Source organism: Lasiosphaeria miniovina (assembly GCF_030549165.1).
Source record: "Lasiosphaeria miniovina strain SMH2392-1A chromosome Unknown B0T26scaffold_3, whole genome shotgun sequence".
NCBI lineage: Eukaryota > Fungi > Ascomycota > Sordariomycetes > Sordariales > Lasiosphaeriaceae > Lasiosphaeria > Lasiosphaeria miniovina.
Window position 1 is genome coordinate 635,314 of NW_026848222.1, and position 25,804 is coordinate 661,117.

The 25,804-nt window shown below is 54.4% G+C and overlaps 8 protein-coding genes across 8 annotated transcripts; 6 read left to right on the forward strand and 2 right to left on the reverse strand.

Moving 5' to 3' along the window:
- The first annotated feature begins 3,530 nt into the window (after positions 1 to 3,530).
- On the forward strand, positions 3,531 to 4,958 carry B0T26DRAFT_700250 (uncharacterized protein). Its single transcript, XM_060441528.1, has 2 exons — positions 3,531 to 3,684; positions 3,766 to 4,958. The coding sequence occupies exon 2, from the start codon at positions 3,938 to 3,940 to the stop codon at positions 4,715 to 4,717; it is 780 nt and encodes a 259-aa protein (XP_060297691.1). The 5' UTR covers positions 3,531 to 3,684; positions 3,766 to 3,937; the 3' UTR covers positions 4,718 to 4,958.
- Positions 4,959 to 9,129: 4,171 nt separating this feature from the next.
- On the forward strand, positions 9,130 to 11,023 carry B0T26DRAFT_739204 (uncharacterized protein; the record flags this gene model as incomplete). Its single annotated transcript, XM_060443674.1, has 5 exons — positions 9,130 to 9,307; positions 9,379 to 9,545; positions 9,615 to 9,676; positions 9,720 to 9,804; positions 9,875 to 11,023. 5 exons carry the CDS (start codon positions 9,130 to 9,132, stop codon positions 11,021 to 11,023), a joined length of 1,641 nt encoding a protein of 546 aa, XP_060297692.1.
- Positions 11,024 to 12,287: 1,264 nt separating this feature from the next.
- On the forward strand, positions 12,288 to 13,265 carry B0T26DRAFT_700257 (uncharacterized protein). Its single transcript, XM_060441529.1, has one exon. It carries the CDS (start codon positions 12,591 to 12,593, stop codon positions 12,867 to 12,869), a length of 279 nt encoding a protein of 92 aa, XP_060297693.1. The 5' UTR covers positions 12,288 to 12,590; the 3' UTR covers positions 12,870 to 13,265.
- A 761-nt stretch (positions 13,266 to 14,026) lies between these two features.
- B0T26DRAFT_192553 (glycoside hydrolase superfamily) lies at positions 14,027 to 15,596 on the forward strand. The gene has a single exon (XM_060433692.1). The coding sequence runs from the start codon at positions 14,239 to 14,241 to the stop codon at positions 15,247 to 15,249; it is 1,011 nt and encodes a 336-aa protein (XP_060297694.1). The 5' UTR covers positions 14,027 to 14,238; the 3' UTR covers positions 15,250 to 15,596.
- A 441-nt stretch (positions 15,597 to 16,037) lies between these two features.
- B0T26DRAFT_749256 (uncharacterized protein) lies at positions 16,038 to 16,683 on the reverse strand (the record flags this gene model as incomplete). The annotated part of the gene is made up of 2 exons (XM_060445074.1): positions 16,038 to 16,130; positions 16,195 to 16,683. 2 exons carry the CDS (start codon positions 16,681 to 16,683, stop codon positions 16,038 to 16,040), a joined length of 582 nt encoding a protein of 193 aa, XP_060297695.1.
- A 1,491-nt stretch (positions 16,684 to 18,174) lies between these two features.
- On the forward strand, positions 18,175 to 19,582 carry B0T26DRAFT_641437 (uncharacterized protein; the record flags this gene model as incomplete). Its single annotated transcript, XM_060437340.1, has 3 exons — positions 18,175 to 18,240; positions 18,302 to 18,394; positions 18,521 to 19,582. 3 exons carry the CDS (start codon positions 18,175 to 18,177, stop codon positions 19,580 to 19,582), a joined length of 1,221 nt encoding a protein of 406 aa, XP_060297696.1.
- A 277-nt stretch (positions 19,583 to 19,859) lies between these two features.
- B0T26DRAFT_640733 (RTA1 like protein-domain-containing protein) lies at positions 19,860 to 20,914 on the reverse strand (the record flags this gene model as incomplete). Its single annotated transcript, XM_060437260.1, has 3 exons — positions 19,860 to 20,320; positions 20,386 to 20,634; positions 20,725 to 20,914. 3 exons carry the CDS (start codon positions 20,912 to 20,914, stop codon positions 19,860 to 19,862), a joined length of 900 nt encoding a protein of 299 aa, XP_060297697.1.
- A 307-nt stretch (positions 20,915 to 21,221) lies between these two features.
- B0T26DRAFT_700265 (uncharacterized protein) lies at positions 21,222 to 25,052 on the forward strand. The gene is made up of 6 exons (XM_060441530.1): positions 21,222 to 21,881; positions 21,953 to 22,664; positions 22,724 to 22,881; positions 22,953 to 23,316; positions 23,375 to 23,725; positions 23,800 to 25,052. The coding sequence occupies exons 1-6, from the start codon at positions 21,692 to 21,694 to the stop codon at positions 24,635 to 24,637; spliced, it is 2,613 nt and encodes an 870-aa protein (XP_060297698.1). The 5' UTR covers positions 21,222 to 21,691; the 3' UTR covers positions 24,638 to 25,052.
- Positions 25,053 to 25,804: the final 752 nt, after the last annotated feature.

Genomic DNA, 25,804 nt, shown 5'->3' on the forward strand with positions numbered 1-25,804 from the left:
ACTCGTCGTTGATCCCCTTATTCTTGACCTTTGGATGGCTGTAGGTAGGTTGATGGGCTAGGCGTTGTGATAATACAATATATGTTGCGCATCGACGAGAAATTCAGGAGTAAGTAAACATAGTCACCTATACAAATGCCAGCTCTGTATCGTGCCGGTGTGGGTGCAGTCACTCCGTTGAAGGTACGGTAGATTTGAGAAGTTTTACGCACTCATTGGCTCGAATTTTAGCGCTTCAAGGCACTTCAACGGGCTGAAGACTCACCAAAGCCCAAAACCAGATTCATGAACTGCAGGAGCCATTTGCTCCCGCACCGTCAGGGGGTGGGATGACAGGGGTTGGTGAGCTTGGGACAGCGGACATTGAGATTTCCCGCGCTTCATTCATTATACTAGCATCCCACAGTCGCTTGGGCCGACAGGTGCTGGTCGTGGTAAAGCTCGCCCTGATGGTCGAGTTTCTCCAGCGGCTAGATTATAAAGTAGTGATAGGTGCTGAACCAACCATCTACAACAATTGCCGGTTCTACCATCGGCATTCCTGGTACCTCCGACAAACGACGCTGGTAGATGCAATATCCCAAGTCAGTCCAGTGCCCCCCCTAGGGCAAGCAGACAGGCTGACCAACCTTCATAGGCCACCCAGAACGAGTCAGATTGCTCGAGGTGCAAGACCAAGCTTCTAGTCTTCAACAACAGTACTCGCTGTCCAAGCTGCTTCCGAGTCAGGGTCTGGCGGCCCCCGCGCTATAGAACTCCCTACCCGTACTATCAAACCAGGAGAGCATTGGAGCGCTTAAGGAGCGACTGCTCAGGTGCACGACCTGTGAGGGTTTAGTCGTGATTTGAGATTCTTGGCTCGGGGCCCAAGGGTAGTAAGCAGGGGAATCAGCTACTGCGACGTTCATGGGATGAAAGCGCTGGTTCTGGGATGGGAGGACTGGTTCTGCTGGTTCTGCTGGGATGGGGCTAGCATTTAGTTCCCAGGTGCTCAACGGGTATCGTTGCTGCATACTCCAGTGGAGTCTGGCAAGGACTACAACCAATAAATTTTGCTGCAATATTTAAAAAAGAAACCTTAGGTTCCTGGAATGTAATGTCAGCTCCTATCAACAAGCAACGGTTCCTTTTCTGTTACCGAGATGCCTCAGCTCAAGGCATGAACGCCCGGAACATCATCTCGGGCTTTAGGAATACCGGGATCTGGCTGTACAACCCGGCCTGCATACTTGATGACCCCGAGGCGATCAAAGACGACGGAACACTCCCGGCCCGGCCCACAACACCGCCGACGAGGGCCCCGAACGACGACGACAAGCTTCTCAAAACACCGCACGGCAGTCAGGACATCAAAAAGTACCAGGAGAGCATTCGGAATGCTCTCAGCCCGGCTCACCGGCGTGTGCGGGCTTTGTTTACTAAGGTAGGGAGGTCCCTGGATATGAAGAATACAGAGATCGCATCTTTGAAGGCACAAATTACGCATCTCACGACCGAATTAGAGGCTTCAAAGCCTCGCAGTCGTAAGAGAGTTCATGAAAATGGAAATGAGAAGTTCGCACATACAGAAGACATGGCCAAGGCACAAAAAGCTAGCCTAATACCCCCCAAACGAAGAAAACCGGCCCGGGCAGCAAGTCAGCCATATACAGTCGAAGAAGCGCGAGAAATAATTGCCCGTGGACTTGAACAATATAGACAGGCCGAAGAAGAGGATTGAGGACTTTTTTGCTACTGTAGTTATTTTGGGTATAAATGGATAATTTGCGCCCGTAAAGTGGGTGTGGGCATGGTGTGGGTCAATTTCGTTGAGGGGCGATTTCGTTGTTAGGTTGTGACGTCTATATCAAACTTACTCTCGTATCGAAGGGGAGACTTTCCCCCAAGCCGAGAATGCGTCTAAACGGCCACTGCCCGAGGACAACGCCATGAGGGGTCTTCTCTAGACAGACAAGTACTTCCCCGATAAGTGGTTCTCGTCGTAGGAGAGGATTGACGAATGATGAGAAGTATTTCGAGATCCCTTCTATGAGCGAGGACAGAGAGGAATGTGCTCTCTGTCTAGGCTGCCGGATTGCCGCGTAGGGCAGTAAGTGGCTCAGGTACAATTCAAAATCCCATCAATTCAGTGCCAGTCCGCAGTACGATATTGAACTGGACTCTATCCCCTCCACACCTACTGGAAGCGCCGATAGTGTAGATTACGGCGAGCTTCCCGATGCTGCAGGAGAGAAGGCGAGCGAGGTAGCGAAGGCGTAGAGGACGCAGCGGAAGAGAGGACGCAGCGGAGGGGAAGCAGCGGAGATTCTTTATCCTTAGGAGCTGGTCTGTGCCTTCAATGGACTGGAACCTCTTGCATAAATTGCAATAGGTGGAGAGTTTGGATAGGTTATAAGGATAGACTAGCGTCGTCTTGAATCGGTCCGTGATGCCGGACTAGATGATAGACTCCAAGATCTGCGAGGCGATTGCGGGGATGGGTGTTGAGCAGGCTTGTGGAAGCTAATGACATGTCAGTCTTCATTCTGTAGGCGCTATTCTGTGGAAGTCCTAGAACATCGGCCGTCGTCTTGTTGCCTTTTTTGTTTAATTCTGAACTAGTAGAAGTGAAAAACTATAGATGATATACGTTACTGCGCAACCTACAGCGCCGGGGGCATTGCTGAGAGTTAATGATAATTAATTCTCTGGTTAAGGTTATTTGTTTATTTACCCCTGATACATAAGATGCCCCCCTTTGTGGGGCTTCCATACGCCCCAGGCCTCTGCCATGTACTGGAGCAAGGATGATGCTAATCCCTATCTTCTAGTCCTCTCTCTCGATTCTATGTACCGGTGATTACAAGGCTCAAGGGGCTGTGTGTGCCATGCAGCCGACCTAGGCCGGGCGTTACGCGGAGCCCGGTCTTGCGAGGTCAAAAAAAACCCCCCCCCACCACGATGTCGGGGCTCCATAACCAGGGGGGCATTGGAGTGCATGGGGATGGGACTGTTCAGGTGCACGACCTGTGAGGGTTCAGTCGTACGTGATGGAGGGCGTCGCAAGGATTGAGGTGTCGATCGTGTTTGGCTGGGTACGAGCACCCACTGCCGAGCCGCCTGGCCCCGACATGTTGTCCTCCCCCGCAATCGTCGCCTGGCGTGGTTTTTCGCTTTTATGCCGAGCGTTTCTTTCTTATTTGGTCTGTCTCCACTCTTTACGACGCACCTGTTCATAATGTACGATCGATCAAACTGGATAGATTAGTATCTTCTTCATGTCGTCGCAATAGTCACGTGCTCCCAATTCAAAGTATCGCTAGGCACTACTAACTTCTTCACCCTTGGTCTGGGGGGGAAAAGTGGGCACTTCCTGTTTGACCAAGGGGCACTTCCTCCCGAGTGCCAATTCCTTGAAGGTTTGGAGGGATCCATGGGCTCTTGTAGGGTGTGCCCAATCAGACAGAGGGAGACGGCTCCACTGTGACGTTGACAGTGGCAGAGTTGTGGTGGGGTAAGCTCCTCTACCACGTGTATTTCTGTGGCGGTCCCTCCACCCACCCCACCGATTCCGAGTCGCCTGCTTTCCCAGCAACCCGACCGATCAACCTATAAAACAATCACGCGATCATTAGACCGTAGCTTCCCTGCACTCTTGTACTACAGCGCGCAAGATCATCGCTCCTAGAGCTACAGGTTGGCCAAGTGAGTTGGTCGCGTCGCGGACGGACGATGCAACTCTTGCAGGCTAAGAAGAGAGAGACTGACCCAGCTTATATCTTTCAGTGCCTTCTACTGGAGGTCAACCCGACGATCAGGGATCACTGTCACCGGTAAGTCGGTCTGCCGACCGGCCGGTCGCGTTCTTGCCGACCTATCGAGCACTAGCAATCATGGATCCCGATATCCAAGAGATGCGCTCGAAGACACCGACAAGTACGAGGCGCTGGTTAAGCGCATGACCGGCAGTTCCATCCGGCCAGTGACCCTCCTGGAATGGGAGAAGCGTGAGGCGTACGGACACGAGGACATGGTCCACACAAGGGGTCATACAGCACAGCCCAACATGGCGACATTCAACAACACCATCTCGCCGACCTCGTCGATCCTACCCCAAGTCTCTGTCTTGGAGTTCTTCCTCCCTGGCTCTACTAGCATCATAACAACCATGCACTACCTCAACACCGTCCAAGGAAGCGAAGATTTCGAAGACATTGTTTGGAAGCTTCATAGAAATTCTTTCGAAAAATCGGCAACGAAATCGCTCAATATCCCTAGTAGCAAATCCCGACGCCGTGGACCTCGTTCGGATGCCGAGAGTCCTGAGGCTCTCACGTCTCAGGCGGTATCTGAAATGCCAGATCCCCATCAACTAGCAGCTTCTAATATGGACTCAGTCCCACGTGTCCATGGTCTAGCAACAGAAGGCGCTCGGAAACGGAAGGCGCCGGACGACCCGCCGGCGGGGAAGCATGCTCTGTCAAGTGGCGTTAGACAGACTCCTGCTCTCTCTAGGGCCTCCTATCTCTCGAGGCCGACTCTGAACTGTGCATTCCCCACCTATTCAAGGGGTGCTCCCCAATACCCAGGTGCAGTTATCTCTGCTCTACCAGGGCTGGAAGGGACAGGCGACAACGGAAGACTGGATGCAGAATATGGGGCGCTAAGAACCCACGTGATGGACTTGAAACCCCACACGACGTACTTGAATTACTATAGGTTCTCATTAATGGATTAGGGTTATTCATCACCATTCTTAGGAACTTTTCTCTACCCGATCTCCTAGGTCTCCTAGGTCTCCTAGGGATATTCACATATTTTCAGCCGTTGAGCACGCGTACTGAGACTAATGCCGTAGACGCCGGAGCCGGAGCTGTATGATGCCGAGACGTATGCGGCTTGGGGTCGAAAACACTTCGGCGAGGAATGGTATAAGCAACGGTCGGCTGTCGAAGAAGCCAACAGTAGTCAAGGGTGCGAAACCTCAAGGGATTTCAAAGTCTGGGCAGGCAGGGACTGGCCGCTCGAAGAGTTTAGCGAGGGTTTCGAGGGGCTGAGGTGTGCCACCTAGCAACTATAGAAAAGGCTAAGAAAATCACGAACTGACAGTGACGGCCGTCGCAAGGAGTTCGAGATGAGGCTATTCGGGAAATAATCCTTGATTACAATGACCCCAGCAAATGCATCAAGCTTGATTTGTCTTAGGTTCCTTTTCCCTCATTTTCCCTCCCACCCTTTGCTGCTCTGACGACGGCCCGCCCGCCGTCTTCGCGCTTTATGTCTCGCTATTGCTTGTATTTCCCCTTCTCGTATTAGTCCCTGGGAATTTTTCAAAGCTAAGATTGACTGTTGGGCTGATCTGTTCGCTGAAATGCGGCTCTCCAACAAACTGGAATCTTGGGACGCGATGGCACATATGTATTTAGTTTCTGGCAGTTCTTGAATGTCGTATGGTCTCCAACACTATAGCTAATAGCCGGGTGTCCAATGCCCTGCTATCCCACCTATACTCACGAGTGTTGAGGGAGCAGGTCGGGAGCTTGCGGCAGGAGTGCGAGAACTTAAGGCAGGATTACAAAGATCGTCTCCCCATCTGTGGATCTTCCCAGTGCTTCGGATTGGAAGGATGTAAGAGACCCAAAAACGAGGCAGAGGAAAGCAACGCCCCGCGTGACAGAAGCAAAGACTGACAGAGACCCCCTCGAAGGGTGGAAATATCCTATCAACTTCAGAGGGCCACTCTATCAACGACTGCTAGCAGGACGATGTCGGCACATCGTAACTCGCCGTTCTCACCAGCTCGTGCGAGCAGCCTTGGGTGTCTGGCTCCACTTCGGCACGCAGGCGAGCGTCGAGGACGCATGCCAAATAACCTGCAGCACGAGTTGGATCAAAAGAGCCGCAAAGTGGGTCCCAGGCAGCGCGGAGCAGGCTAAGGGGAATGCAGCGGAGGAGCCAGTCTGTAAGTGTGGACATGGGCATCCAGTAATAGTGACATAGCGGCACGGGTGCTTTCGAGGTACTGAAGGCCAGAGGCAACTGGGGCGCGGTGCGGGGTCATTTCCAGCTGGAAGCCTGCGCTACTAAGGGTGCACTGGTCTCGACATTCCTGAAAATCGCACTGATATAAGCAATTTTAAAAAGGAAATAGCGTCTCTTTCGCTATGATCAACCCAAACAAAGTTGAAGATTGCCCATATTTGTAGCTTCGTTCCTCAAGGCTCTTTGGGCAAATCGTTTGCGGGAATATAGTAGAGTGGCAAAGTATGCGTTAGAAGAATGACGAAAGTTCTTGAATGGGCTGAACTTGCTAACATCTATAAGATATAAATTAAGTTAGGTGGGGGGGTAAGCGAACACTACTGATTTAGAACATTCTGTATAAGCAGGAGTCCCAACTAACCCTCCAACAAAAGAAAGGGTGATCTTTTTATTTACAAAACTTCAATACAATCTTTGATATCCTCTGAATCATCCGCTTCTTCCGCATCTTCTAAAACCTCTGCTGCACGCCTTACAGCTCTCTGGGCCTCACGAATAGTCTGAATATTCGCAAAGGTGGTATTTGGATCTTCTTCAACCTTCTTCTTCTTTCTGGCTCTTATTGATTCGAGAGTGTGTTCTAGACCTTCAATCTTTCGCTTCCTAATAGCCAGTTCAAAGGCCTGTTCATCCAAAGCCTTACCAATCTTTCTGAGGAAGAGCTTATCCGCTGGCATTGCTTTGATGATGCGTGCGAACTTCTTTGCCTGCTCAACGTAATCACGTGCCTTTCTAGGAGTCCTCCACTGCACCCGATCGTCTCCATAATCCTCCAGGATTGGCATACGGAGTGTGCGAACCTCTGGGGTAACTATAGTAGTTCTTAAGGGGCGTGAAGTATTAGAATTCTTGAGGAGGAGTGGGCTTCTTAGCGGTTTGTTGACATTCAAGGGCCAAAGGCCTGATGCCTTCCATCCTGACTTAGCATTACTCTTAGTAATTGCCTCTGTGCGTGAAATCTGGTAGCATTCCAGAAACGCACGTTTTCCGGCTACAGAAGAGTCGTCAAAGGCGTTAGCAAGAAGGTCCTCAAGCCGTCTGCGATAAAGTCGTTTTAGGGGGCCAAATATGGCCAAATCTAGGGGTTGGAGGACATGGGAAGTATGGGGAGGCAGATAAATAATGTGAATATTGTTTGTGAATGCCTCCCACATATAATCGGCAGTTGTGTGGCTGCCATGGCCATCAATAATAAGGAGTCGTTTCTCAGAGGAGTTTGCTGGCTTGGTGAGAGGAATGAACACATTTTTTAACCATTTGATGCTTGTCTCATCGGTAGTCCATCCTTTCTCAGTTGCTGTAAAGAACCAATCCTGAAATGGCTTCATATCCAAAGGAAACCATTGTTGTTGAACGCTTTTCCCCTTAAAAATGACCAAAGGAGGAAGGCAACGGCCAGCTGCTGAGATGCATTCGACAAAAGTGGTCCAAGTGCGGGTTCCAGGCTGTTTTTTTTTGAAGCGCCTTAAAGGCACGGCTTCCAATGACAAGGCCGTTGGTTTCTCTGCCTTCCATAATACCAGATTCGTCCTTGTTCCAGCGATTCTCTGGCTTAATCGCCTTGATAGCTGGTGTTTGGAAACGGTTGAACCAAGGTCGAATTGTTGACTCTGTAGCGCAGTTGACGCGGACCGAATCGACTCTCTTGGCCCTCTGAGTCTTCAAAATTCGATTGCGGTTAAGAAAGGCACGGCACCACCCCTTTCCAAGTGGTAAGGAGTCCCCCCTTTCAGCTAGAATACGGCGTGCAAGCTCCCTGATCTGTGCATGTGTAGGGGGCAATCCTAAATCTTGTTGAAGAAGAATCCATTCGACTAAACGATCCTCTTGGGTCTGTGTAAGCCTTTGCTCATCTTGATGAGCAACATTTCGAGGTAGGGAGCCATGTAGACGGCCATAAAGGGTGGAGGGTGGAACGTTCCATTTTCGCGCGACTTTGCGTAATCGATGTGTTCTGACGGCTTCCTCGCAAGCCTTGCGGAGATCTTCTTCTGTATATGAAACCATTGTCAAGAGAAGAATAAAACGAATTGAAGATGAAGAGAATTGGAAAAGAATTGGTTGAGTTATGGGCTTTTTATATAAGAGGGTTGGTTGTGTTCCTCGCTTATCTAGAATGTTCTGGATCAGTGGCGTTCGCTTACTCCCCCACCTAACTTATATACGTGAGGCTATATCCATGCCCCTATCTCAAAGAAGGACTCGTTTGAAAGCACGTTATGAGGCAGGTAAAGTAATGTCGGCCTCTAGAAATCTTTTTTGAGCGTGCAACATGTTGAATTTCTCTAAGCACTAATCGGATATGTCCTACACACTAACAATCAGATACGTCACTGCTCCGTCTAGTTACCTCGCAAACCCCGTGATAACAAGGGGTTAGGCGTTGACAGAGTGGTGGCGTTCAGGACGTCAGGTCTCGGAATTGTAATTGTGGGCCTGCCAAGAAGCCAACGCTTAAGGGGATCCGGGGCCGTATCAAAGGAGGCGAACAGTTCGCCAACAATTAGATGGCAGCCTTGGAACATGCCACGAGCAGCTATAGTTCAATCTAGCAAGGCCCAAGGTCTATTGTTGCAGGGCCCGTCGTTTGCTGTTCGTGAATGTCGCATTCAGTACCATATCCACTCATGGAATCCAGAATTGCAGGTAGCTAACACACAGGGGTTTCAAAGAAATCACAGAGTTTTCTAGCACGCCAAGCTCAGACCAACTGCTAAATCTCTTTGAACGGACAGGAACCTAGAATTGGCTAAGCAAGGGTTCAAAGAAATCACAGAGTTTCCCAGGATCTCAAGCTCCGATGAACTGCCCAAATCTCTTTGAACAGCGGGAAAAGGTCATTTAGCCTCCTGCTTATCCGTTATGGATTCCATGAGTGGATACGGCATCCGCACTATGTAAGAGACAGCCAAGAGCTGGAAGCAGCAGTACCAGTTTTTGTGGGGCGTCCATCATTTCTTTATTCAACCCTGTAAAACCTGTGGTCCCCCCTCGAACCTCATCCAACTCCAATCTTCTTCCTTTCGCCAGTTCGCTTCCACATCGCTGCCAACAACTCGGCCCCAGCTGTTTAAAATGCCAGTGCTCAGTGAAGACTACAAGGAGACCATGGCTACGGTGGATCTTATCGAGAAACTTCGCCTTCCCCACTCTTCGGGGCGATTTCTCTCAGCATTTGTTGAGAACGCTCTCTCCCCCGTCTCAGCTGCCCGTTATGTCAAAGGCAGGCTGGCTTTAGGCGACGCCCGATCGCTCGTGTCGGATTGGTCCTACATTGTTGAATGTAGTAAGCAAGCCCCTTCTCTCTGCCCTCCCTCCTGCTCTTCCTGAGCGAAACGCTTCTGACCAAAGTTCAAGTAACCCACAATGGTTGCGCCCCGCCGTCACCCGACTCCGAGGCACAACGCCTCATCACCATGCGAGACGGAGGTAAATGCTGTGTGACCGGAAAGGCTGGCACTTACTGGGATCCTCTCGTCGTTGCGCCCATCCTTCCAATCCCGTCGGCTTGGGTTACGGACAAGGTACGACAACCGTGACGGTATTTATTCGTTGAGCAAATCCACGTTGTCCGCTAATCGTATATCTCACAGCCCCAAAATCGCGATATGCTCGGCGCTTTCTTCGGCCCCCGGTACCGGGACTGGTGGTTCTCGTAATTACATCAAAAACCCCGAGCGCACGCCCTCTTGCCGCAGTCACTGGCTGGTCCGTACATCGACGGCAAGGGCTCTCTTGCAAGGGACAATCAAATTAGAAAGATTACAACCGTCTATGGTCGAGGTGAGTTTTCGCGCTGTCTACATTACTGGCACCTGATGTCGAAGCGCCTTTAACGTTGTGGCAACCACAGTACCAAGTAAAACACGTTCTCATTGGACCTGAGAAGGAATACGTTACTGTCAACGGTTCATTCCCCTTGCTAGGCGACCATTCCCGATCAAAAATAGACATCGTGGACCCCCGTTTTGTCGGCTCTCATGCCCGATTCTGCCTAAGCATGCGATTCCACAACCTGGCCAAAGAAATTGCCGCGTTAGACAAGTCACCTGCGCCACAGCGCTTACCGGCCCGGCCCCAAGCATTCTTCTTCTCGCCCACGGCCCTTCTCGCTATACCCATACTTGCGGTCTGGCTCATGTTTCCAAGTCAGGTCCGGATTGCGGTCTACAAGAAGTTGCGTGTGCTCGGGGAGCGCCTCTATGGGCCGCCCTACGGCGCGACCAACGTGCAGAAACTCCCGTTTGGGCTTTATCTGAAGTACATGGGAGAGTCGGACCGGTTCCGCAATGAGTTCAACGCGCTTCAGGTGGTACGTCAACACACGTCGATTCCCGTTCCCCAGCCACTTGACGTGGTGTGGGAAGAGACGGAATCAGATGGCGACGTTCCCGTTAGTTCCGAGTCCCGTGTTTATCGCTACAGGCCAGACGATCAAGCATACCTCCTCATCACCGAGGTGCCTGGTGTGCGCTTGCAGCAATGCCTCCACATCACGTCTGACCGGGACAATGAGCACATCGCGACACAGTTGAAGGATTACATGGCCCAGTTGCGCGCCATCCCCAAGTCGGTCAACCCGGAAATGGCCATCTGCAACACTCTTGGAGAGCCATGCCGTGACCCTCGGCTCCAGGGAGAGTTTCCCATCGGCCCGTTCCCGGATGAGGCGTCGTTCAGCCGGCTCATGCGGTATCCAGACGACCCCGCTCGCCACGGGCACAAGATTGTGTTCACGCACGCAGATCTCAACCCGAGGAACATCCTCGTGGAACGCGTGGTGCGCCGGGACGGAACCAGGGGCGGGTGGGCGGTGAGAGGCATTGTGGATTGGGAGACTGCCGGGTACTATCCCGAGTATTGGGACGCGACCAAGGCGAGGTTTGAGGGGTGGCCACTCCGCCACACGGAGATGATGAAGGAGGTCTTCAACGAGTTTGGGGATTATTCGAAAGAGTACGAGGTGGAGAAACGTGCTTGGGAATCAGGTGACGGCGTGTAAACCGTGTCTCATTAGTCCACTTATATATATATACAGTTTGGATGAGACGCAGTCAAAATACATCCCGCAAAGTCTCTGGACAATTTGTGACCACTCAATTTACGCCTCTTCTAGAGAGATATACTTTTACGACCTGCACCCAATACTGTCGAGATAGGTAAGGTTAAGACAGAACGTAAGGCAGGACTCCTAAGACAAAGGTAGATCAGAAGACTAAATGAAGACTAGAATAACTCCGAGACATTACATTTCAATTCCGAAACGTTATATTTCAATGTTACTTTAAGTCGTTATTACTATATTACTACTTCTCTTCCTCGGCCATGATTTGCAGACGCTCTGCGCCTTGTTTGCGTTGGGCAGTATCCAGATCACAGACATGGCCAACCAACTAGCAATAGTGCTCTCCATCTGGACAGATAAAAGCTCTCTCGTGCTACCGAATTTTCCATTTCCTTCTTCCTAAGATTTGGTATGCTTGGAGAATTGTCCATAGTCTGTCGCAAGACGCACGCTGCAACTGTTACATATGTGAGCTGATTTATCCACCTGGACGATATTTCATTTTACTGACGTCTGTCTCTTGGGCTAGTCAAGAAACAAGCTCTCCTTCTATGAATGGTGAACTACGCAAATCTATCTTGAAGATGGTAGGCACCCATCATTTTTAGCCAAGGCAGCGCTCACTCGAGACCAGGCGTCTCTCGACTTCTCCAATCCACGTACAGTCGTTCTCGCCCCGTTCCCCATGCACCCCCCATCCTGCTATGCGGAGGGCCTAGCAAGACGGTCGTAACTCGACAGTCGAATGGGAAGGGGAAAAAAGGTTCATCCCTATTACAAATTCCAGCATTGCAGCAAGTTTCTTTGTTTTGTGGACGACCGAGGCAACGATCCCAACAACCCGCCATGCCATTGCGGCGCTTCGAGCAAGACACAGGTGGCGGGCCGGGAGAAGAAAGCTCCAGGGGGGATACACTATGTGTGTAGGCTGGGAGGATGCGACTTCTACAAACCGAACATTGGCGAGGACGGGGAACTAGGTCACCGTGAGGGATCTCGAGAACGATTTGGCTAGGCTTTGTATCTAGGAAGCTCATCCGGCGCGGCGTCATAGTTCAACTCCTGGATTCGGTTGGCGTAGCAACGAAGACCTTTCTACATGTATCTGTTGTTTTTTGTTGTCCGAGAAGGTGGGCTTGATCCTGAAGTCGAGAGATGAAGACCGAACGGCGCTATCGATCGCCGCAGGGAGCCGGCACGAGGCGATTTTTAATATAATTATTGCTTGGCAACGGCGCTGAGTTGATTTCTATACAGTATAATAATGCTACCTTTCCCATCAAGAAAACTCCACCATCGCCGTTGCAATAGCTATCACGAAACAGGTTGATAGAAGCTAGTGGGCGATCGATCACAGCCTGGTTGCCAGCGGCACGTTAGCTGTGTCCAGGGCCTGAAGCAGCCCCTGTGCTGCCGCTAGCGCGCCACCCCTCTGGTTTCGTTGCGGCTCGTTCTACGCCCTCGCGGGGCGCGCCAAATCGTCCTGCGGTGACTCGGCGTTGCAATGAGTTTGCCTCGGCCCGGCTTGATGAGCCTTCTCTTTCTTTGCCGTGCGATATCGGCCGGCGCTCTCCTCACACCTTGTAGTTTTTCCACGGCAGCGCGGCGCCTGCTCCTCCTCGGTGGTCCTTCTGTCACGGCCGCAGTTCCGCAGTCGCCTGCCTGCTTACCCAGCGTTTGGCAGGAGGCTGCTCGCCACTGGCCCTTCTCGTCGCCTCACCACTGCGTGGCCTACACAAAGGGGGAGTTAGCTGACCTCATTTTCGAGCGGCCGAAGCTGTAAACTGGTGCGGCGCTCTCGCAGGCCCTGCTTTTCGGTGCCTCTCGCGTCGCCTTGCCCCCTTTGCCCTTCCTTTCAGCGGGGCTTCCGGCTAGTCGCCTCTGTGACTTCAAACACCTGTTCAAAATCCACTTTTGGCGCTAAAATCGATGTGGCCACCACCCGGTGGTAAAAATTAGTATTTTGGTCAATAGGCCAACAAGGCCTTTTTCAACGCTGTTCAATAGCGCGGGCATGCGCGCATCTGGCCTTTAGTAGCCTCGTAGAGCGAGGCGCGCGCTATTTAGATTCGAAGAGAGTGCGATAATACGAGCTATACGCGCTGAGATATTGATGAATCTATAAAATACTATCTTTTTTGAACTGTTTAGGCCTTGGCATAGGCTTGGCATTTATGAATATTCGGTAGAATAAGCGAGGCGAAGCGAATTTGCAAACACCTATTCAATTAATCTTGGCAGTAATTACACAATTACTGTACTATCGTGTAATATTCCGCTATTTTGCATTTTCATTAATATCTCAACGCCCTTCGCTCGTATTATCGCGCCCTTTTCGAATCTGGATAGCGCGCACCTAGCTCTACTAGGCTACCAAAAGCTAAGTGCGTGCATACCTGCGCGGTTGAACTGCGTTGAAAAAGGCCTTTTTAGTGGTGGCACACCGATTTTTAGCGCCAAAAGTGGATTTTGAAATGGTGTTTGCAAGTCACAGCTTTTGTTATCAGGGCCAGCTAGCTCGAGCGCTCCGGGCAACCCAGCGTTGCTGCATGCAGGATTTCTCCAACCTCCATGAGATAGACATCGAATACAGTAGAGACCGAAATCAGTGTCCAGATTTTCAGTGTTCAAAGATTGTCAGTTAGGCCAGTTTCGGAACTGACTGTGGCCCACACAGTACGCGGCAGCCCACATCTGTAGGTGACAGTGAGAAGTTTTCGTTTCTCGTTCTCGTTTCTCGTTTCCGGTCTCGTTTACGCATATCCGCCAGCTCTTCTCATTCAACCCCACAACGACAACAACAGCACATGTTCATTCTCGCGCATTTTTGTTTACCACAGTCTTACGACAAGGTCAGCGTGGGTTTAAATAACCAGCCATCCGTCGGTTCCACCACTGGACGAGTCTCGGTGGAGAAGAGCAGGGTCTTTCCCGCCCTCGTTTCTCGTTCTCCACTCCAAAGATCCCAACCCGTCGCTTGCTCTACGTCATGATTACCGGCGATCAAGGAACGGCTGTGTCCACGACATCGAACCACTGCCTCGTCTTTAGTTTCTTACGATCTATAAAGCCCTCAAAGATGCTGGGACAGAAGTCGCACGACACTCACCGCTGAATACCGAGGAGACAGGACTTTTTCGTTGACCAGAACCATGAAGGCCGTGACACCCATCATCGCGCTGCTCGCTACGGCCGAAGCAACATGCGGAATCCCCAGCACCGGAACCACCAAGCTGAGGGAGGAGGCGGGCAAGAAGGGCATTCTCATCGGCTCCGGAGCGATCAATCCGACCTACCTCGATGACCCTCGGTTCGCGGCCGTCCTTGCCGAGCAGTTCAACAGCCTCTCTCCCGAAAATGAGCTGAAGTGGTCGTTCATTCACCCAACCGAAGGCAGCTTTACCTGGGAAACGATCGACCGCCTGGTTGACTTCGCGGAAGCCCACGGCATGATGGTCAAGGGACACGGGCTAATCTCGAGCTGCTGCAACCCCGACTACCTGCTCAGCATCACCGATCCCACAGCATTCCGTGCTGCAATGGCGGCTCACTTCGAGGCGGTCATGCACCGGTACGAGGGCAGGGTGGACCGGTGGGATGTCGTCACCGAAGCCCTCAAAACACAGGGCGGCGGCCTGCAAGCCAACGACTTCTACAACGTGCTCGGCCCCAGCTACGTCGAAGAGGCCTTCCGCATCGCCCGAGCGGCAGTCCCGGACGCCAAGCTGTTCATCAGCGACAATCTCGTCGAGTCGCTCCCCGGCAAGCGCCAGGACCTGTACGACCTGGTCTCCGGGCTCGTGGCCAACAGCGTCCCGATCGACGGGGTCGCCCTGCAGATGCACATCACCGAAGTCCCCCCCACACCAGGCGTGATCACCGACATGGTCAACGCCTACAGGGAGCTCGGCCTGGAAGTGGCCATCTCTGAAATGGATGTCCACACGCTCAACACCACACTCCAGGCCGACATCTACGGCGCCGTGATCAGCGAGGCTCTGAGCGCGGGCATCACCGACATCACCTTCTGGGGCTTCACGGACAAGCACGCCTACACCTGGCTGCCGGGTGCGAAGCCGTTGCTTTTCGACGAGAACTATCGCGCCAAGGCTGCGTTCTATGCCACTCACACTGCCCTGACGGACTTTGTCCGCGCTCCCTAATTGGGGGCTCGAGCACTGTTGGCAATGGAGCCCAGAAGGCGCGCCAGGGTCAGGTTGTAGCCCCAAGGCCTCGAGCACCCCAATGTGCGGAATGGTTTAGATCGAGGCTGGGACTGGGCGAACTCGACGTCCCGCATTGTGTACGATATCAGCATTAGCGTGTGATTTGGACCAAATTTGCCATGAAAACGTACCTCTCCCGACCCTGCTCAGTCTCGAGCTCCACAGTCTGGTATGCCGCTCCAAACGTGTCCTTGTAGTTCTTGACGACGGGAAGCATGATCATCTGCACGGCCGTCCCTTGAGGGAGGTGCTTGGCCGGGTTTCGGTGCAACGTCGTGGCCTCCTGTACAAGCGCTTGCATGTGCTCGTTTGCCACGCTGCTGGCTTCTTGGTCCTCATTCAGCGTCTTGCTCCCCTCTCGTATTCGGTTGAGCATGGCATGTTCTCAATGTGAAAAGCCACTTTCCCCGAAGCAGCGCTCTTCAGGTGACGCAGGTTTTCCACGTTGTCGGTGGGAAACAGGCCTCCTTGGCAAACGATCAAGTGGCTTGGTTCCGCAAATCTTGACAAACCAGGCGGAACCTCAACCAGAGGCATGCCTTTCTCCGGAGTGTGTGAGACAAAACCACACTTTCTACGCTCAGCTAAACTCACATAAACCACATGGAGCAAGTTCAGTGTTGCAAAAGGTTCAGTTATTGGAAACGTAGCCAGTTTTCTGCATATGCAACCCAAACTGCCGTCAACAACACTATGTTTTCATGTCCCATATCAAGTCCGCCATGCTAGAGCACGCGCAGTGTACCCGGGCTGCCCGGAGTCAAGAGCGCTAGAGCAGGAGCAGTGTTGGCCGCCTTCAGTTCCAACTCTCTGCTGTCCTGTACAGACCGCTGTCAGCACTCGGATGACTGGAAAACTTGGATAATGCCGGAGGGCGTTTACTTGTGTGCTCCTGGTCCACGACCATCGGGTCTCAGTGGCCGAATCCTCCGTAATGCTGTACATGCCTTCCCCGTTCCGTATCGCTTTCCAGCAGCGACCATCCGTCCAGAAGATTGCGGCATGGGAGGCCCCAGCCACACGGCAGCGATGCATTTCCCAAGCTGCGGCGCCGGCCAGAGCGGCCTCCGGCTCATCCTTGCCTGGTGCCCCGTTCTGGGCCGATCGGATCATCTCTCTGGTCATGATGAGGTTGGGAGGGGGGTTGTTCTCCGTCACGAAGCTGCGGATGTCTCTGCGCAGCCTTGACGTGAGAAACCCGACGGAGAAAAGATCGACGGTCTCTTGCAGTCTCCCCCAGGCGTCAAATTGCTGCATCTGGGTGACTAGCCGTGGTCGGAGCTGTGGTGTGAACGCATGCTGGTTCTGGGCTGGCCTCGCAAAATAGTAAGTGGTGCACATGCTGCACCCCTCGCTGTCCGAAGAGGCCATCGGTCGTCGGGTTGGAATTGTATTGGGCGAGTAAGGCAGTTATGGCGCGGGAGACGGGAAACTGGGAGGAGGCACGTTGCTGTCTTGCTATTTCATCCCCTTTATCACCAGCATCAAATTGTTTACAAATCCACCAGGCTGGGTCCGTTCTGCTACGGTTCGCATGACTCCACCAAGTATACCATGGCCCGATCGGAGATGGCTGTGTGTCCTGATGCCCGACCCTGGGCGATACCAAGGAATACATTCCCAAAGCGGCCGGACCCTGCCCGACTTTGTCTGCTGGAACACTGAGCTTGATCCCAGCAAGGCAAGGAGGGGGGGGCCGCTTGCCTCATTTTGTGGCAACGCCACTTCGTTTACGTCGCGCATTCTGCGTATTCCGCCCCTCGGGCCTCGGCGCGGCACTGGCAGTTCACTCACGCCTGCACGGAATACTGTGCAAAGTGTAGAAAGTGCCCTGTACCTTACCGTATCCACGCACCCAATCTGCATGCACTGTGGCTGCTGTCTTGCAATTGGACAATTGGGCCTCCATGGTCGCTCAGCCAATCGCTCAACGTGCACGAAGCGAGTGAAGTGGAGCCTCGCTGCGTCATGACCCGTGTCCTGCCAAGCGAGGTACGAGAACGAGGAACGAGAAACAAACTCTCCAGTGGGACAACAGGCTCTCACCTTGCGCACGGAGGGAAACAGTGAGGGAGACTTGAACCCTTTCTGTTACGATGCGTGAGATGGACAGCTCTGGGGGAAGACAGTGTGCAATGCACCACGACAAGACGAGGGAGTTTCTCGTTCCATCTGGACGAAAAGCGCCTTCAGGCGCAACGTACTAGCCACCAGACATGCAAGCAGTGCGCGACGATCAAGTAACTCTGCGATGGCGACGGGAAGATTGGGCCTGAACGAGGAGCGCCGTAGTAGTGCACACTAGAGGAGGAGCCTACCTACCTAACTACACTAACGCCACACAGCCTCAACCAGCAGTTTCCGCTTCCCGGCCTCCAAGCCGATCTGCTCACAATCCAGAGAAGAGGCATGGGTTGGCGTTGACAAAAAGAGAATCGTCGTGGAGGGGACTTGGAGGAGACCAAGGCAAACTGGACGAATCGGATGTACCTATGTACATGTACTCGAAGCTAGCGTGCCAAGGCCCTGTCGCTCTCCATCGGTCCCACCTAGAATATGGGGCGATGCAGGGTCTATGACGGGAACTGCGCCACGCGCATTCAATACATCAATCTGAATTCTTCTCAAACCTCGCATCGCCTCGTCTTCTCGTTCAAGCCTCGCTTGTCGCACCTGTGCGACCACTCCGCATCCACGTATTGTCGCATCGGAATTGCCGATTGGCCTCTCCAAATCTCCGTCTGCGCTCCTCCGCGGGCTGATTTACCTTGCCTTGGCTCTCGTCTGAGCCAGATGGCCGGGTCGCCAGCGTCCCTTGTGCCCGAAGCGGTCTTGGGAAGCCCGCATGCGGCGGCGGCCACGATGCGACGCCGCCCCCACCGCAAGTCCAAGGCTGGCTGCGTCAACTGCCGGAGGCGGCGCGTCAAGGTTCGTGCCCCCCCTTTCGACTCTGACCTTGCATGTCCAGCGGCGGGCTAACGCTGTCCAGTGCGACGAGCAGAAGCCAAGCTGCCACTCGTGCGTGCGGCGTCGTGCGGAATGCGTCTACACTGTGCAAGACCACGCCGGCAGCCGGCCGGCCGTCACGGAGGCTTCCGCGTCCTCGCCACCGCGGCCCGATGGCGCATCCTCGCGGCTGCTGTCGCATGAAGCACCGCCCGCCTTCCAGACTGCGCCGCCGCCGCCGCCGCAAGGGCAGGTCACGGAGCCTCCCCCTGCCGAAACATCCGCCCGCTCACAGGGCGTCTCGACCGTCTCCGCTGCCTCGTGTCCCCGTGGAACCGCACCCACGTCCGCACCCCCCTCCACCTTTAGCATTGGCGACCTGGCACTCCTCCACCACTGGACGCTGTCCACCAGCCTCAGCATCTGCCGCGAGGCCAGCGGCGCCGACATGTGGCAACGCGTGTTCCCGGAGGTAGGCTTCGAGCACCCGTTCGTAGCGCACGCCATCCTGAGCCTGGCCTCCCTGCACCTCGCTCACGGCAGCAGCGGCGGGGCGGCGCGAGGCGTTGCCAACCTGGCCAAGGCCGCCGCGCACCACAACGAGGCGCTCCTGGGCTTCCGCCAGGCCGTGGCCGACATCACGGACGCCAACAGCGAGGCGCTGTTCATCTGGTCGCTTCTGAGCATGATCTACGTCTTTGGGTTCCTGACAGAACGCTGCGGCGCTGCCGCCACGAACGGCGGGGCATCCCACGTGTCCCGCAAGGAGCTGGTGCTCGGCATCGAGTGGATCCCCATGCTCCGGGGGATCGAGGCCGTGCTATACCCGACGCACAACTACCTGTGGCTTGGCCGCATGCAGTTCATCATAGGCCTCGGGAACTGGGACGAGCTGGAGCCGGCCGCGGTCGCGTCCCAGGGGCCCGACGGCTATCTCTGTCGCACGCGCGAGACGTGGAAGAACAGCAGCGACGCCGAGACGTACGACCGGGCGCTGCGGATCCTCCGCAAGTGTTGGATGTTCATCCGGCAGTTCGACACCATGGACGCGGCCACGCTGGCGACGTGGGGGTATAACCGCTCCTGGTCGGGGCCGTTGATGTTTGTGCATTTTGCCCCCGACGCGTATTTTACCCTGCTGCGCCAGCGGCAGCCTCCGGCGCTGGTCTTGTTTGCGTATTTCGGTGCTCTTCTGCATGGCATCACGAGCTACTGGTTCATGGACGGTCTGGGCAAGGAGATTGTGGAGGTGGTGGTTGACTTGCTTGGGCCTTACTGGAGGCCGTGGATCTCGTGGCCGCTGGACGTTGTTGGGCCTGGCTGACCGTGACAAAATGTTTCTATTGATGAGACACGTGGATTCTAACTAATACATGCGATACCCCTCTATGTACCGAAGTGGATAGACGATTGTCGACCTTGCTATCCAACCTCCTGGCCGCCTCAAGCGGCCGTGCCCCCCCCTCTTATTGCAAACGCTGCCCAGCGCGCTGCTCTTGATGTAATTAGTGCCATGCCATGCCATGCCATGCCATACTTGAACTTGTCATTGTGGGCGGCGCGATAGAACCTGCCTGTTGTCTCTGGCGCCACGGCTTGGCTCACGGGTAGTCGGAGTGCAGACGCTCATGGTGGTGGATATTCTGGGTCAAGGCCCCCATTTTATATTCTCGCTCGTCCTGGACAATGAGAGCCACGACTTCGGAGGGATGGACGTAGTTGAATAGGGCCATGACCAGAAACATGAGCACCGCGTCGAAGATGTAGAGATAGGCCTCGTGGCTAAGGAGGTAGCCATTGAACCCTTGCAGGTACTCGATGACGCGGAAGGCAGATCGGACCATGATGAGCGCACTGCCGATGTACATCGCCCACATATGTTTTCGCCAGACCGCGTGTGTCCCTGACTGCTGGGTCGGATTTTTGCGAATGGAGAGGTCAAATGCAACGGCAACGGCGATGAAGATGCCGAAGAAGATGAGCTGCACGAACAAGCCCCCGATGATGACCTTTGATCCGTTGTTGAGCGCATCAAGGGTCCCAGCAGCTTGATAGCCGCCACCTGTCAAGACCGCAGTCAGCACGAGTCTCCCTGCCCTTGCCCGGGCCGCGAATCAGGTCCCATACCTCCTCCTTGAAGCACAAACGACAGCACATCGCCAGTGACGAAGATCTTGGTGAGCCACTGTTTCCGTATCAGGGCGCGCGATTCCCCATGCAGAAGCACGATGATTCGGCCAAGTTGCATGTAGATGGTAGCTGCGAAGAGTGATGGCGCCACCAGGAGCAGTATCGCCTGGATGATGTACGGGCCCAGAGTCCAATCGGGACTTTCGAAACCGGACTTGCAACGAGCAGCGTAGCCTATGAACTCCACTGTAGTGCCGATGAAAATATGCCTGTCAGCCAACCTTCGTCTGTGAGCGCCTCCGGGACCGAGGGGGGAGACTAGAGAAAATCTCTTACAAATACCTCCAATGGCCAAAGGAAGAATGAACCAGCATCGTGCGCGAACCAGTTGCCAGAAGTGCAGAATTGTTGTGCCCAGGAACAGCAGAAGCATAACGACAGCGCCCGCTATGGTCGGATCATAGTGGTACAGCTTGAAGGGGTTTTGCTCTTGGGCGGCAGTATCCTGTCTGGCGAGGAGATACATGCTGTGACGATAATCCAGAGCGGAGAGAAAAGAGTAGTAAGGGAATGTTGCGAGAATGAATGTGTCGGCCGAGAGCTTGAGGGCTGCTGGTCTGCAAAGTGTATTCGGTGACTTGGTGGAATCGCCTGTTTCTTGTGGGAAGGGCTGAAAAAGATGCAGCGATCCGGAGTTTAAACAAATAAAGGAACAAAGCTCGAGAGATCGAATACTCGTATAGCACAGCACGCGTACACTTCGTTTACGGGCACAGCGGGAGCGAGGATTTAGTTGGTGGGTCTCGGCGCTAAACGAACCCCGCGACAAGATCCATGGATGCGACAGACACGATTCAGGCACACACGCAAACTCCCCACCAGAGAGCACGTATCGCCTGGGCTGTGCGACATTGGGCAGTGCAGGGTCCAAGGGGTTCCATTACCACACCGGACGGTTCTGGACCCGATCGCCACGCAGTTTGCCCCTATCGCTGGCTGCAACCGGAAAGGTCAATTCAACTCGGCAGGCAGGTCTGACGAATCTGCATCCAAAGTTTATTGTTAGGCGTCGAGGCATTGTCACATCCCACCCTCAAAACCAGCAGGCTTCTCATCCAACACCACGCCTTTCATTTGGATTTCCCGCACACCGTCTTTTTATTTGTTTATTTATTCATTCGCCCTTTCGCAGGGCTGCCCGCCCGCCAACTCGCCTTAGTATTCACCCTCCCGGTTGAGGGTCTCGCCATCCCCACTCAAACAAACAGCACTCTCCTCCCTTTCCGGGGGACGCATTACTGCGATGGCAGAGAAGCGGCGCACAATACGGTACGAATTGCCAGCTGAAGATGTCCAGCCACTCCAAAGCCCCGGGGTAGCCGGCATGCCAGCCTGGGGCGCCGACAGCGCCGAAAGGCCAGGAGGCGCCACCGACCCAGGATGTCCGAAGGGAAATGTCTACGAGCTCATGGGAAGCAGCGTGGAAGTTGGTGGTAAGTTTGGGAGCCTGTCCACGCCTTGGGCAGGGAGAGCGCGAGTGGCTGACCGGCACATGCACCGATAGACGATGGGCGTGTGAAGATCGATTGCGAATCCAAGCTTGCCCGAGCCGTCAGCATCATGTACCGCCCAACCCCCTCGAAACAAGCGGTCGAGCCCTCCGATCCGGAAGATGAGCCCGGCCCGCCAGGGTACGAGGAAAGCCTCGGTCAAGGCGCGCAGTATCCGAGGCTCAACGTCCTGATCCAGGTCGTGGGCAGCCGCGGTGACGTCCAGCCTTTCATTGCGCTCGGGAACGAGCTCCAGAGGCTTGGCTTCCGTGTCCGTCTCGCTACGCACGACGTTTTCGAGAAGTCTGTCCGGGATGCTGGCTTGGAATTCTACCCCGTCGGCGGCGATCCTACAGCACTGATGGCCTACATGGTCAAGAACCCGGGCCTGATCCCGAGCTTTGAGAGTCTACGAGCAGGCGAGATCCAGCAAAAACGCGAGATGGTGGAGGAGATGCTCGAGGGGTTCTGGTATTCTTGTTTCCGGCCAGACCCCGCCACCGAAGCCCCGTTCGTGGCCGACGCCATCATCGCCAACCCCCCTTCCTTCGCACACGTCCACTGTGCCCAGGCGCTCGGAGTGCCGGTGCACATCATGTTTACCATGCCGTGGACCAGCACCAGCGCATTCCCGCACCCGCTGGCCAATCTCAGCAACAACAGCGGCAATCAGTCCGTGGCGAATTACGCGTCTTACGCCATCGTTGAGTACCTGACATGGCAAGGGTATGGCGTTCCATGACGGTGCAGGATAAAAGAAAGGTGGAGGCTAATGTGCGATACAGCCTGGGCGATGTCATCAACAGGTGGCGAAGCACCCTCGACCTGGAAACCGTAGCCATGTTCGACGGCCCGTTGCTGGCGGAAAGGCTGCGCATTCCCTTCACGTACTGTTGGTCGCCAGCCTTGGTCGCCAAACCCGCTGACTGGGGCCCGCAGATTGGTAAGGACACCAGCTACCTAACCCACTGTGTTGCGGAGGCCAGGGCTGATTCAAGCTTGGGATGTGCACAGATGTCTGTGGATTCTTTTTCCGAAGCCCTCCGTCGTACTCGCCGCCTGAAGACCTCGCGCGATTCTTGTCAGCTGGTCCACCACCCGTGTACATTGGATTCGGCAGCATCGTGCTTGATTACCCGGAGCGCGTCGTTCGGACCATCCTCGACGCTGTCCGCGCAGCGCGTGTCCGGGCCATCATCTCGAAGGGATGGTCCGATTTGGCGGGGCCGGCGAGCGAAGACATATACTGGGTCGGAGACTGCCCTCACGAGTGGCTCTTTGCCCATGTCGCTGCCGTTGTCCATCATGGTGGCGCGGGCACGACGGCCTGTGGCTTGAGAAATGGAGTGCCGACCGTCATTGTGCCATTCTTTGGAGAGTGAGTGTGTCCAGAAAGCGAATCCCCAAGCCAATGCGGCAGTCTAACCTTTGCGCAGCCAGCCCTTCTGGGGCGAGATGGTCGCCAACGCCGGTGCAGGACCAAAGCCAATCCCCTCAAAGCAACTAGACTCGCAGAAGCTGGCCGAGGGTATTGCGTACTGTCTGACACCCCAAGCGCGGTCTGCCGCCCAGTCCATCGCGGAGCAGATGAAGTCCGAACAGGGTGTCCAGGCCGCCGCACAGTCGTGGCTCCGTCAGTTGCCCAAGCACCGTCTGCGATGCGACCTCGTTCCTAGCGAGCCTGCGGCGTGGGTCTACAAAAAAGGAAAGAAACCCATCAAGTTGTCCAAGATTGCGGCAGAAGAGCTCGTGTCTCGTAAAGTGATCGAAGCCAAGAAACTGGAGCAGTGAGAAAGAACCCATCCCAGTTGGTACATGCCAGCTTTTTCCATTGCAAATGCTGACGCGTGAGCTTCTGAAGCCACCACACCAAGCCGATGACCATCGACGTGACGCGATGGGACCCGATAACCGGTGGCGCCTCCGCCGTCATGGCTACCGCAGTCGACATGACCGACTCCATCACCGGCATGGTGACCAAGCCGGTGGACGAGTACCGACACGAACAACGAAGACGCGAGCGAGAGCGAAAGAGAGATGTAGCCCGGCAGGGCGCGCATCACGATACCCTCGACGTAGCAGATGGGCGCTCCAGCCCGGCAGGATCAAGCACGTCAGGGGCGGCCTCGACGGACGATTTCGGGAAGCCAAAACCGCGCTCCATGGCCGGCACGGTGGCGGGGGCGTCGGCCAAGAGCATCGGCATGCTCGGGCCGACAGCGGCGAAAGGGATGCTGGTCGATTTCCCCCTCGCCATCACAGAGGGCATGAAGTCCGTCCCCCAGCTCTTTGGGACCAAGGTCCGCCACCACGGTCCCGTCACCGATGCGAAGAGCGGCGCGGCCGTTGCCGGCAAGACATTTGCCTGGGGGTTTGCGGACGGCTTGAGCGACCTGGTGATGGAGCCCATCCGAGGCGCCCGAGATGAGGGCGCGCTGGGGGCCGTCAAGGGCATAGGGAAGGGAGCGGTCAGTCTCGTCGCTAAGAGCGGCGCCGGCATGTTTGGGCTGTTCGCCTATCCCAGTGCTGGTATCGCGAAGAGTCTGAGGACCGCCGTGCACAGCGGCGCGAGGAAGGTGCTGGCCAAGGCCAAGCATGCCGAGGGGCAGTGGCTGCTGGGTAGGGATTTGCCTCCGGGGTTTACCGGGGATGACTCGGCCAACAAGTTCCGGGAGCTGCGAAAGGGTAAGGGCAAGTGAGAGAATCAAGGAACACAGCAGTGGTCCGAAGGTTGTCAGAGGCTATTTAAATTCACAGCAATGTAACATTAGGTTGAATGATCCAGAGGCAGTAGGTAGCCAGCCGCCGGCATAAACCTTGAGCGATCATGATGCTGCAGGCCACCCCCTTTCCGGACCCCTCGAAAACCTCTGTGAGCGCCCTCTTCAGTGAGCTGCTTTGGATCCAACGGAAGTGGAAAACCAGCCGCTTGTCGTTGCTTAGTGTAAAGTCTATCTGGGCTTGTTCTATGACGGTTGGGGCAAGGAACCAATCAACGGTGCGCTCCGTCGTGCTCTGTGGGGCCAGGGACAGAGCACAGCAGAGCAGTGGGTGCTCCGCTACGCTCTATAGCCTTGTCAACAGAGCACCACAGAGCACCTCACTTATATAAACACGTCTAGGCCGAGCCTCCTTATGAGACTCGGCAAGTAAGCAATACACATTCATCTGCTTCATTACTTGTGAAGGCATTCCACCTTTGCGCATCAGACAACCTACCCTTGTTCAAGAGACTTACCCTCCCTACGTGATCCACCCCGACAAACTCCCAGGCTTACGGCCTTGCAGTTCAGACACTCTGTGTGTGGATTGTAACACTTAACCTTACCTACTCCGGTAGTATCAAGTGTATGTCGTAATAAAAAGGATAAGAAAATAGACTAAGGATATACAGGAAAAAAGTCTGAGAAGAACGCAAAGTAAAGAAGAAGTAAATTATCGTACAAGGTTAAGTTATATAGTAATCTTATTTTGGATTCCCTAGAGGTCGTTTGTAACCCTTTGTAATTTTAGTGTCCGTTTTATACTCCTCCGGCTAGAGTTGAAGTAATTTGCACTTTTCCTGTAGCGAAGCAACGTTCGCGGGTGTGTAGGGTGCGCACCAGGTACTGGGTGTTTAGCGCCAGTACAAGTCACGTGGCCTACACTGATGTAAACCGTCTCGATTAACGTGGGAGAACACTGGAGTGGCACCAGTACCAAAGACAACAAAACTCAATGTTGCAATAGTCTGGAAAAATGTTGTATTTGAATATTTATCACACCCTTGCTTTCCAGAGAGCTGATGCAACTCAGTTCTCGTCTCGGCACAACTCGAGCGGTCTTACTCTCCGCCTCGCGCGGTTCCCGCCATGTACCACCCCCCT

What these genes read in the sequence shown, in the direction of transcription:
- B0T26DRAFT_700265 (XM_060441530.1), top strand. Translation starts at nt 21,692, where the DNA reads ATGGCAGAGAAGCGGCGCACAATACGGTACGAATTGCCAGCTGAAGAT. An exon ending in AAGCAGCGTGGAAGTTGGTG is followed by an intron (nt 21,882 to 21,952) that starts GTAAGTTTGGGA and finishes ATGCACCGATAG; the next exon opens with ACGATGGGCGTGTGAAGATC. An exon ending in ATTGTGCCATTCTTTGGAGA is followed by an intron (nt 23,317 to 23,374) that starts GTGAGTGTGTCC and finishes ACCTTTGCGCAG; the next exon opens with CCAGCCCTTCTGGGGCGAGA.
- B0T26DRAFT_700257 (XM_060441529.1), top strand. Translation starts at nt 12,591, where the DNA reads ATGAGTTTGCCTCGGCCCGGCTTGATGAGCCTTCTCTTTCTTTGCCGT.
- B0T26DRAFT_192553 (XM_060433692.1), top strand. Translation starts at nt 14,239, where the DNA reads ATGAAGGCCGTGACACCCATCATCGCGCTGCTCGCTACGGCCGAAGCA.
- B0T26DRAFT_700250 (XM_060441528.1), top strand. Translation starts at nt 3,938, where the DNA reads ATGACCGGCAGTTCCATCCGGCCAGTGACCCTCCTGGAATGGGAGAAG.